Source organism: Gnatocerus cornutus, chromosome 7, assembly GCF_029298725.1.
Source record: "Gnatocerus cornutus isolate USDA-ARS CGAHR chromosome 7, icGnaCorn1.1, whole genome shotgun sequence".
NCBI classification, from domain to species: domain Eukaryota; kingdom Metazoa; phylum Arthropoda; class Insecta; order Coleoptera; family Tenebrionidae; genus Gnatocerus; species Gnatocerus cornutus.
Genome location: NC_142239.1, coordinates 14,322,401 through 14,332,612, shown reverse-complemented (window position 1 = coordinate 14,332,612; position 10,212 = coordinate 14,322,401). Strand labels below are relative to the sequence as shown.

Genomic DNA, 10,212 nt, shown 5'->3' with positions numbered 1-10,212 from the left:
CAAATTGGATTCAATGTAAAGCAACTTTTACTAATATTTATTGATAACTTTTGTGTAATCGCAACTAAATTGCATTGAAATTATATCGTTTGTTCGCAAAATTGCTTTGTTGATGGGCACAGGCACTGGAGTAATCAAATTTTCAACAACCACATTTTCAAAGTTTGAGTCAAATGCTTTGATCCTACACTTCACACTTGTATTTTCATACATTGTCACGTCGCAGTCTCCCATATCTGCAACTAAAAAAACTCATAGAACCTACATAAATTGAAGATTTTCAAATTACCGCACAAGTTGGATAATAAATACAAATAACGTTCCCGCAAGAACGCCATTGCTTCTTGTTTTACCGTGTCGGCGTCTGATTTCACCGCAATTTTGCTCCCGTGGGCCATTAAATTCAGATTTAAAACTGTACAAATTCTAGGTTATGTTAATTAAAAACAAAAAATCACAGTTGGTACTTCTGACCCAGCTGTCAAAATATTTTGTGAAGGGCGAAAATGGCTGCTCTTATCAACCACTCAATTCGGCGATTTTTGCAAACTTCGGCCAGAAGGGCTGCTGGCCCTCCAATTCAGGGGCCATCTGCAGTTTCTGGAGGCCACGAAGGTGCGTAATTTGTTTAGTTTTGCAGCAATGTTGGTGTTGAGGTTACGGTGTGTTACATAACAACTTTGTGTCTTTCAGGGGGCTACAAAATCTGGAGGAATTTGTCCTACTTCGTAGCATTCCCAGCGATTATTCTCTGCGCTGTGAACTGCTATTTGGCCCATATCAATGAGTCGCATGAAAGGCCACCTTTTGTCAAGTACGAGTATCTGAGAATTCGTACAAAGAGGTTCCCGTGGGGCGATGGCAATCATTCTTTGTTCCATAACCCCCACACCAACCCTCTCCCTGATGGTTATGAAGATGATCATTAGAAACAAAATTGTTTATAGTTACATGTAATTCATTAATAAATTAATAAATCATTGTAGAGATTTGATTGATTTCATTCTAACTTTTCTCACAGTCCTGTGACGTCACAGGACTGTTGAATATAAACAAACAAATCAATAATCTTCAGATCAATGCGGTGTAATTGAGTGATTGAAAATGCCAAGAATGAACGGTATGGTGCGACAATTTCCGCCCTTGGGTCGTAAGGAAGTGACGCTTGATACCTTCTTTATTAGATCAATGCTTTGTTGCTAAGAAAGAAAATGAGTAAGACCTCAAGAACGGGCTTAATCGCGAGTCCCACCAAAAAAATCTACAGAAGGGAAAAGGTAACTTCTTTAATCTTCCTTCTAATGCTACTCTGTGTTTTAGGTGTCAACAATTCAATTACGAGCGATCGCGCGCCCGGCGCCCTTTATCCTGAAACCTTTCGCAGGTCTATACAACCCTTACCCTTACGGTTGTTCCTTACTTTGCAATCACCCTACAGACCACGAGGCGAAAGAACTTCTAAAGAAAGCAAAAGATTCATGGGCCACTGATGGTAAAAATGTTTTACTCGCTGAAGAAATTGAAGCAATAAGAGCCGGACTGGAGCAGTTTCAAACTCTTGATAAACACCCCCAAATCCATGTCCAGAAAGGCCTAGATACTGTCCCTGAAGAACTATTTAGGCGGTAATGTCTTCAACATCCAGTTGGCTCTAACTGAAATTATAGATACACAGACACTGATTCTCGACCTCTAACGCCCGCCCCCACCTTGGCGAGTGCAGCAACCAGAGCGTCTGGTTCGAGAAGGTGTGTCACACCGGACCCTCTCTCCACCAATCAGATTCGAGAAAAGACACTGCTCATCTTGGATTTGAGGCGGAGCCACAGTCAGGTATAACTCCCATTAACAAAAACGAACGATAAAATTTAATAAGTCTTTTGCTCATGTAGATTTTACATATAAAGGCTGTGTATAGGTATAAATTAAATAGGGAATATTTACAGCAGATTCGAGAGCCACCTCCACAAAATTAAGCTCGCTATTCTAATTTTAATTATTATAACTTGGCGGATACTGGAAATTAGACTTGCGTGCCATTAATACTCATTTCTTCTTCTGCAAGTAGCACAGTGGTCTCTGTGTACACTTGTCCTTTGACCCGATCTTCTAAATCTTCGCCTTCATAGGATAAAAGTGGTGAAATCTCCACCTCTCCTGATTTGACCACGCCTCCTGCAGCTTCAATGTACGCCCTATGTAAGGCTAACAAGTCTTGTCGGGCGGTACAAGGGCAGTCTTTACCAACGCTGTTGTCGTTTTTCATGGCACTAAACTCACTCCTTCTTGGCACCTCCCACGTAACAAAACGATCACTGAATGGAAACACATCAAAGACAAATTTTTCAATTTTCAAACCGTTCGGCTGAGACGGGTGAACTGTTTTTCCATCACTACCAGCAAACGGGATTTTTTTCTTCGCCACGTGTAATTTCAACTCCGAATCAAACTCTTTGCTGATTTTCTCAAGAAACGACGTTGCGAAGAAGTGGTTGCATATACTCCCAGCGCTGTAAACAAGATTTCCCTTTTTGTCCCGTAAATGCGCTTTTTCTTCTGATATTTCGCTGTATTCAACAACCTGGAACCGCCCGTTGATTTGGCAGACCACACCCACTGGTTCTGTAGGCCCCGCCTTTTTAACCACTTTAGCTCCGCAATCACTGCCTTTTTCTATGCAGTAGCCAATGAAAACGGGATCCGCGACTTTGGTGAGAATGTTGTCGACACTGTGGGTGTGGATATACTTAACGCCACGCCTCTTCATATCGTTGAGTATTCCGTTTTTTTCCAACGCTCTGTAGATCCCGCCGTTACCGTCTGGAGCTAAGGCGACTAAGTTTGGGGCTTCGAGGATGATTTTCCCGTCGAAATCGAAACAGGGGAGCAGTCCTTGTTTGAATTGAACGACATCTTCGGCGTTTAAACCGAAGAAATTGTGGCCTTTGAGGAAAGAATCGGTCATTTCGTCAGTGGGGCCACTGGTCATTATGTACCAAGTCACTTTTCCCGACTTCCCTGTGTGTTTCTTGGCCAAATGTTGGACCCTGCGGATTCGTTCTGCTTGGAGTTGGAAGAGAGTCTTACCAGATGGGAGGTCCACGGAGTACATGCCTTTGGGGTAGGTCACACCGAGGCGGGTTCCTTGTCCCCCTGCCATGAGTAGGACCCCGACTTCCCCAGCGGCTATTGCTGCTAGGCCTGTTGTTCGATACTTCTTTAAAATGTCGCCGTGGCAGCTCTCTTCTGCTTCAAACTGAGAAGCAGGAATCGGTTTCATATCTTCAGTTTCTGCAGTTTTGTTCATGTACCCTTTGGCCCTTTCAAACAGGAGTGCGGATCCATCCAAATCCAAGCTCTGCAAGTGTTGCAGAAATTTCCCTTTCTCTTCATCACTAAACGTGGGGAAGAATTCCAATAAATGATTCTGTTGGATATGTTGAAGCTTTCTTTCAATTTCTGCAAAATTTGCCATCGTGTCACCGGAGTATTTGAATAACACGAGTTGCCAGCAAAACACATTTTCCTTTGACAAATGACAGCTGTCAAACAACTGTCACAATCAGCTGTTGTTGACAGGAAACTCTCTCCTGGCATGGAAGTTCCTCGTTGCACGAACCCCCAATTATCCGAATCCAGAGAGTTCCTACAAGAGTTGGAAGCTACGAAGAGGTATGTTCGCCGAAGACCAAATCCCCGATTCATTTACTCACCCGTCCGGGTCCTTCGAGATCTTCAACTCCGAGCTCCTTCAAAGCGCTCAAGAAGAAAAAAGAAGCCGAAGAACCCGTAAAAGAAAAACAGGAAGAGAAAAAAACCGAAGAGGAGCAAGAAGACGAGGAGGACGACGAAGACGAATTTGTGAAGCGCCGCGGGAAGAAGCGGCGAAAGAAACGCGAGGGTTCCAGAGGACCACCGGCGTTTCAGACTTCAATTGATCCGGAAACACAGGTAACGACCCTTTTAATTAGTCCATGACCATCATGAGGGTTACAGGTGGCTACCATCGGACCAGATTCCCACAATACCAGCGCGCGACCTTCCCTAGTCGCTATGACTTCAGATGAGATCCAGGAAACCATCGATAAAGCGAAAAGTTCGGCGCGGCCTTCCAAGTGTTGGGACGTGGATTCTTTCCTGGATGTGGAAATTTTGAAACAACTCCGCCGGGAGTTGGACGAAGAAGTTATTGATAATGAATTCAATTATAAAGTATGATTGTCTTTGGGAAGGTGGTGTTGTAAACTGAGGTTTTCCAGAGACGCACTGCGCTTCAGGAAGCCCTGAAGACTCTCCCCAAAGAAAAAATTAATTGCGAAGCCTTGATTAAAGTTCAAAATGAGTTGAAACTTCCCCCCGTTAGTACAGAGTCGTGGCTGTCATTACCGCGAGTTTTCAGTCGCTCCAGCGCTCGTTTTGAACTGCCTTTAGACAGTCGGACTCTTGAGACCATGACGCCTTTGTCTTACATTCAAAACCACGTCAGCATTTCGAGTCCTCGCAAATTGCTCTACAACTGTATCTTTAATAAATTCAAGATTGATGAATTGGAAGGTGAAAGAAGAATGGGAGGAAAAGTACGTCTTTGCTTTGTTGGGGGCGGTTTTACGGTGGTACTTTCTAGGAGATTCAAGGGGCGCTCAATTTGATGATGGGAAGAGCAATGACGCAGACTCAAGAGCAGTATTTTCGGAGTTTGATCGGCTGGAGCGACGATGACCTCATGGATTTTAAGACGTTTTGCGGGCTCTGCGCTCTGTGTGAGAGGCTTCTTGCTCCTGAGTATTGCCCACAGCTGCAGGATCGGAAAAACGACCCCTGCCATGAGGTTACAAAATTTTTAAGTTGATTTATCTAGTTGGCTGATCTGTGGAAACGTACGTCTTGATACCCGTCATTCCTTACAATCTGTCAGTTATTTGACGTTTAAACTTCGAGTTCGGACAGACGTCGGTAAGATCCTGCCGACTAGATTAATGAATTAATAAATTTGGAAGAAAAATGGTGGAGGCGCCGGGTAAAATTTTTTATTTTTGCAGATTGAGACGGCGGATTTTGGGGCCCTGACCAGGAAGTTGTACGGAAGGAAAGTGGACCCTCACCTGGTGGAAATCTTGGAGGGAGTGAAAACCCGCTAGAAATGTATTGTGCTAAAAGTGAAAAATAAAGTTAATTGAGTCTATAAACGTGACTTTAATGCAGTATGTACAACATTGACATCTAATAACTTAAACTAACTTAAAGAGGTAATCAATATCTATTTTTTTGTTTGTTTAAATAATTACTATACATCCACAGTTACTGCATGACTCGATGAGACGATACCAAGTTAATAAATCCTATCTGTGATACATGTTCCAACCTACTATTTTATTTAGAATACCGTACTTTCAATATGTATTGAATTTTGTTAAATTACACATTCACTCATTAAACCGAAAGAAAAGTTCGAAACTAACTGAACATCTGTTCAGGGGGCTTCCTGCAGAATTCCCAACGATCTCCTAGCTATCACACGATTCTATCACGATCATTAAAAAAGAAAAAACACTGAGATCTTCCAGTTGAACACAAATTGTGTTCAGAACTGAAACCACATTCGAAAAACATGATTGTCATCTCGTGGTCGTTTCAAATCAGTGCAAGTTTACACATAGACTTGGCCTTTTGCCGAACCAAGGGCTCAAAGTTCACGCAAAAGGTGCCCTAAATGGAAGAGTACATAAACTAGATTACAGTATTGACGATATATTTATCTAAAAACTACGTTTCTACGACCTGCACTGAATTTTCCATCAAATTCTGCGAAACCGTTGAGAAGTGTGCATGTAGCCCAACAATACTGATTGTGTGTCGTACAAAGTGCTAAAAAATTAAAAAATTACAAAAATGTGTTATAACTGGGGCAGCGCTAGTGTGCGTTTGACTTTAAGTAATCGGCCGAATGTTTGAGAGGGGAACGCACCTTAACGCAACCTTCCTTAAATTACTAGACACGAAAACAACTATTATATTGCTGTCCTAAACACTGATGCTAGTGATTGTTCATCTCATTTCCGGCGAAGAGTACCGAATCGGACGACAGGGCTACCAACTGTTTTTGTATTTTGATTATTTTATTTGGCACAGCGGTGATTGTTTGGGAAATTTACGTACTACAAACCGAAGCGGTACTCTACACGGTGGCGGCAAGACAGACGAAACTTTTCTGCCATGGTTAGTTAAAAAAATAATCCCGGATACAATGGCACAAACATCTAGATCACACTCTATACAAAAATGTACACGTTTCCACGCAGAACGAATCGATCGTTTTTAAAATAGGACCGGAAATCCTTTTTTTTATTATGTAGGCAGTGTGGTATTTTAAAAAAGATCGATGCTTAGTAAACCTAGTAAAGGCCTAGCGCATATGAAAATAAAAATCGTTACTTTATACACTTGTGGTATTTCAAACGAAAAGTGAAAGAATTTTGAAGCGGTTATTTCACACCGAGATGGAAGAAAATCTTTACATTTAAGAGGCGAGAGTCTCTTCTGACACACATTTCCACACGAAATGAACCGAATTATATACAGAAATGTACAAAACATTTGATTAATTTTACCAAAAAAGTGAACCACACAACGCCGGTTTAATGGGGCGGTTTATACTAGTTAAATGAAATAATAGAAACAAGCAAGTATTTACAGATAGTGCAGCTGGCATACAAGCTATTCTAGTGACTTATGAGCTTGGTGTTGGTACCAGTGAGACGAACATCTCTGTTCAGGAATATACAGTGTCGTTAAAAAAATCCGTTTGGAGAAACCCCATGACGGATCTTTCTAATCCAATAAATAAGAAAAATAATAATAAGGAAACTGTTCTGGAAATGCCGTACCAAATATACTTGTACAAAAATACTTTAATTTGATTGTTTTGCAGTTTGTCCTGTAATTGACTAGAATACGAAAACATCAATTGGAATGTGCGCTTTTTCGTAAAATTTCTCCGATTCCCAGAACAGCTTCAATAAATATTACAAATGATAATCTACCTTTATAACAAGTACCTGTTTAAAGCAAAAATCTAGTCGCATAAATAATATAAATAATACACTTGTGTCATGAATTTAAGTTAATACAATCCGCAACGTACTTCAATATATAAAGTTGCGATGAGAAATAATGTTATTCTGTTTCTTAAATGTTATATTAAAACATACAAAACCTAATAAATAAAAAAATAGGGAGCAACAACAATAGTGCCTAAGGACATTGCAAGAAAACGATGTAAATCTTCGCGAAATCGCTTGTAGCCCGCATTGACTTTTTTTTCACTGCAGGACTTTATCAGAGTGGTTTCATATCTCCACTTTTTAGTTACCGTTTGTATTACGATGTGCCGCTATTATCGCATTTTTATTGTTCGAATCTGTCCCGTAAATCTTCCCGGCTTTCTTCGCCATCGAACCGAGTAACTCCTGAGATAATTTGTGTGCAGACTTCAGGGACGTAAGCCATTCTTTTAGGCCTATTTCATCCTGAAAAAAGAAAAAATTCAGATAGTGTTATTAGCCCACGGCCCCTTTAAATTATAAATCCCGAATGATTGATGAGCTCTTCCGTGAATATAACGCCACGTGGCGGGTCCAGGGAAAATATTAATTGATTAGACAATAAATTGATCTGGCGCTGCTGAACTGAGACAGATCGAAAACAGAAGTATTTGTCATTGTTAAACTGTTGTTCTTGTTAATTTATTTTAATTAATTGTAATGAACAAATCCATTTGTGCGTCACATTTCAATTTAACATTGCATTACGACTGATTTATTAAAATTAGATTAATTAGATGAAGATTGCTAAAGTGGCGTCATAAAATTATTAATTGGAGCGGTATGAAGTATCAACCTTTAGACGATAAAGTAATTGCTTCAAATCGATCGTCCCATAAACAGGTATTAAATGTCATGCAAAATTCGCAAACCCTGAAATTTTAATCTTGTGCGAAAACTAAATTTTCTAGTTTTAAATCACATTTTTTTCGCGTTCTTGCATTCTCAAAGTAAATCTGCGAAAACAACATTTCTAAACCCATTAGATTTTGAATTAAAAGTTCAAAATCACAAACGCTTTATTAATTAATTTTCAAAAATACATTGTTAGTTACTAAGCAACATCGTTTCGCCCTAAAAGAAACGTTTGTGATTAGTTAACTTTACATTATGAGGTCTGTGACTGGTTTACTTTAATTGGCTCTAATTCAAGATCTGGAACTTCACAAAAATTCTCTGCATGCAAAATGAAGTTAAGGAATATTTAAGAATCTCAAAGAAATTTCTTAGACCGTCTTTTTTATTTAGAGTACGCAGATTGCATTCTTTGAACAAACTTCCTTGATCCGTTCGAAATTTTTTAGACATTTTAGGATCTTTAGCCGTTTGATTTTGGTGCCAATCTTAATTTTCGAAAAATTTAAATTCGGAACAAATAAAATCGACTCTTATTAGCAGACAACCTTTCTTGGAATGTTATCAAAGGTCAAAATCGGCTATTTTGAGCTTTCCATTCATTATGTTCTCATTCATTTCCTTACTTCAGCCTGGGGCTATCAGTGTTGTTTTTCTATTATTTTTTTTGTCAAAACACAACAATCGAATTAAATTTTTGTTCTCTTTTTATGTGCCTTTGATACCATGAAAAAGAAAAAAGTAATGTAATGGAATCTTTCCTTCAAGTTTTCGCCCGGTGTCAAATTAAATTACCTCAAAGTTCGAGGCCGGCCATTACGTAATTTAATTACTCTGCGTTATCTAAGATTTTATCAGAGTAAGAATTATATAAATACATTTTGCATTTACGACTATCACTGGCACTGTTTTTTTGCTCGTCCTTCAATTGTTGGAGAATAAAGTATTTGCAATATTCACTTCCTTGATAAATATTTGTGACGGCTATGACGTAAATACTACGAGATCACTTCATTACATTAAACCAGGGAGTGGAAAAGAAAATATAAAATGATGTAAATGCAAAAAAATTCGATCATGAACTGTGGAACTGCGAGTTTAATTTTTCCACTTTTATCCATCCTCTGGTCACAAAACAAGCCAGTGAAACCTCCAACTGCCATCGTTGACTTTTTGATAGGCGATATCGGCCCTATTTATATTTCCTAGGCCAATAAAACTTTTTCGAATCCATAAAAACCGAATCTCTTTTACTATAACCGCGACATAAACTTTCACGACGCTATTTTTCACCAAGTGGATTTACTTAGAATGTTAAAATATGTATTAACATGTGGGACATGACACTACACGATAAAACGAAGAAACCACAAAATCAATTTTATGTTCTTTCAAATTATGAGCTCGGCGACCCTCCGTGACAATTCTCTTCAACTCGACCATTTAGAATGCACAAAGGACAAGAGAAATGCTGCAAAAACAAATATGCGAATGCAACGACTGTAAACAGATTTTTCCGTGGAAAAAACACGTTGATTGCACATCAATGCAGCTTGAGATTGCAGTGGGATTTGGTTTAGGGCCAGTTTTAAATTGAATATTATTATTTAGGTGCATTGCGGATGCACGTGGAACAATGAAAATTTATAGTGCCAAAGTGTTAAATCTGAGCGAACAATGAAAATGCAAAAACATTTCATTTCGTATGCAGTAACGTCGTGACGCAAAGAAGTTTTATTAATTTTACGTAAGTACGTGTGAAATAATTATCTCGTGTGAAACCAACTCACCGGATTTGTGAGGACGATCTTTCCGTCCCTCATCCTGACGACGATGCAGTTTTCGTTTTTGACCTGCACAAGTTCGGGACTGACTTCTTCGACTTGATCCATGAAGACCATTTCCGGTTTGGCCGAATCCGGATGTAATTCTAACCGATTGGGATACAACTTTGCGTACCTCATCTGCCAATTCGACGTCCATGGTCCCCCTAGTTTTTTAATGTACCCGTGTAAGATACAGTCGGATTCTTTTTCGTCCAAATCGAAGAGTTTCTTCTGCTTGGCCTTTTTCTTGTGTTCGACTTTGTCGGCTTCGAAATTAATCGTTTCGAACACGGTTTCCGCCACTTCATTCTGCCATCGCTCCGAGATGACAAGAGGAAAGTTTTTGTAAAGTTCTTGATCCGCTTCCGTCAGCTGGAACGACGTTTACATAATAAGTCGACAGAATCTATACGATATTGAATGGGGAAGAG

General features: G+C 39.6%; 4 protein-coding genes and 1 pseudogene across 5 annotated transcripts in view; 2 read left to right on the top strand and 3 right to left on the bottom strand.

Annotated features, from left to right (window-relative positions):
- Nucleotides 1–21: 21 nt before the first annotated feature.
- LOC148171352 (uncharacterized) lies at nucleotides 22–438 on the bottom strand. Its single transcript, XM_088042146.1, has 2 exons — nucleotides 290–438; nucleotides 22–242 (listed from the first exon to the last, which is right to left on the bottom strand). The coding sequence occupies exons 1-2, from the start codon at nucleotides 396–398 to the stop codon at nucleotides 31–33; spliced, it is 321 nt and encodes a 106-aa protein (XP_087898272.1). The 5' UTR covers nucleotides 399–438; the 3' UTR covers nucleotides 22–30.
- A 68-nt stretch (nucleotides 439–506) lies between these two features.
- On the top strand, nucleotides 507–989 carry levy (cytochrome c oxidase subunit 6A levy). Its single transcript, XM_088042145.1, has 2 exons — nucleotides 507–615; nucleotides 694–989. Exons 1-2 carry the CDS (start codon nucleotides 507–509, stop codon nucleotides 927–929), a joined length of 345 nt encoding a protein of 114 aa, XP_087898271.1. The 3' UTR covers nucleotides 930–989.
- A 105-nt stretch (nucleotides 990–1,094) lies between these two features.
- On the top strand, nucleotides 1,095–5,153 carry LOC148171349 (uncharacterized). Its single transcript, XM_088042139.1, has 8 exons — nucleotides 1,095–1,277; nucleotides 1,321–1,625; nucleotides 1,668–1,833; nucleotides 3,580–3,951; nucleotides 3,997–4,212; nucleotides 4,260–4,577; nucleotides 4,625–4,828; nucleotides 5,040–5,153. Exons 1-8 carry the CDS (start codon nucleotides 1,212–1,214, stop codon nucleotides 5,136–5,138), a joined length of 1,746 nt encoding a protein of 581 aa, XP_087898265.1. The 5' UTR covers nucleotides 1,095–1,211; the 3' UTR covers nucleotides 5,139–5,153.
- LOC148171350 (UDP-N-acetylhexosamine pyrophosphorylase-like protein 1 pseudogene) lies at nucleotides 1,863–3,539 on the bottom strand (annotated as a pseudogene).
- Nucleotides 5,154–5,173: 20 nt separating the features above from the next.
- Nucleotides 5,174–10,212, bottom strand: part of Gprk1 (G protein-coupled receptor kinase 1) — a 58,393-nt gene continuing 53,354 nt past the window's right edge. For both annotated transcript variants that reach the window (XM_088042134.1, XM_088042135.1), the window contains 2 exons: nucleotides 9,746–10,153; nucleotides 5,174–7,526 (listed from right to left, as the gene is read on the bottom strand). In XM_088042134.1, coding sequence (XP_087898260.1) covers nucleotides 7,362–7,526; nucleotides 9,746–10,153 — 573 coding nt within the window. In that variant the 3' untranslated portion in view covers nucleotides 5,174–7,361. The remainder of the gene's footprint in view (nucleotides 7,527–9,745; nucleotides 10,154–10,212) is intronic.

Excerpts from the sequence above, each read along its gene's own strand:
- LOC148171349 (XM_088042139.1), top strand. The coding sequence starts at position 1,212 with ATGAGTAAGACCTCAAGAACGGGCTTAATCGCGAGTCCCACCAAAAAA. Across the intron at positions 3,952-3,996 it reads CAATTGATCCGGAAACACAG|GTGGCTACCATCGGACCAGA; the intron begins GTAACGACCCTT and ends TGAGGGTTACAG. Across the intron at positions 4,578-4,624 it reads AAAGAAGAATGGGAGGAAAA|GAGATTCAAGGGGCGCTCAA; the intron begins GTACGTCTTTGC and ends GGTACTTTCTAG.
- levy (XM_088042145.1), top strand. The coding sequence starts at position 507 with ATGGCTGCTCTTATCAACCACTCAATTCGGCGATTTTTGCAAACTTCG. Across the intron at positions 616-693 it reads AGTTTCTGGAGGCCACGAAG|GGGGCTACAAAATCTGGAGG; the intron begins GTGCGTAATTTG and ends TGTGTCTTTCAG.
- LOC148171352 (XM_088042146.1), bottom strand. The coding sequence starts at position 398 with ATGGCCCACGGGAGCAAAATTGCGGTGAAATCAGACGCCGACACGGTA. Across the intron at positions 243-289 it reads TTTATTATCCAACTTGTGCG|TTGCAGATATGGGAGACTGC; the intron begins GTAATTTGAAAA and ends GAGTTTTTTTAG.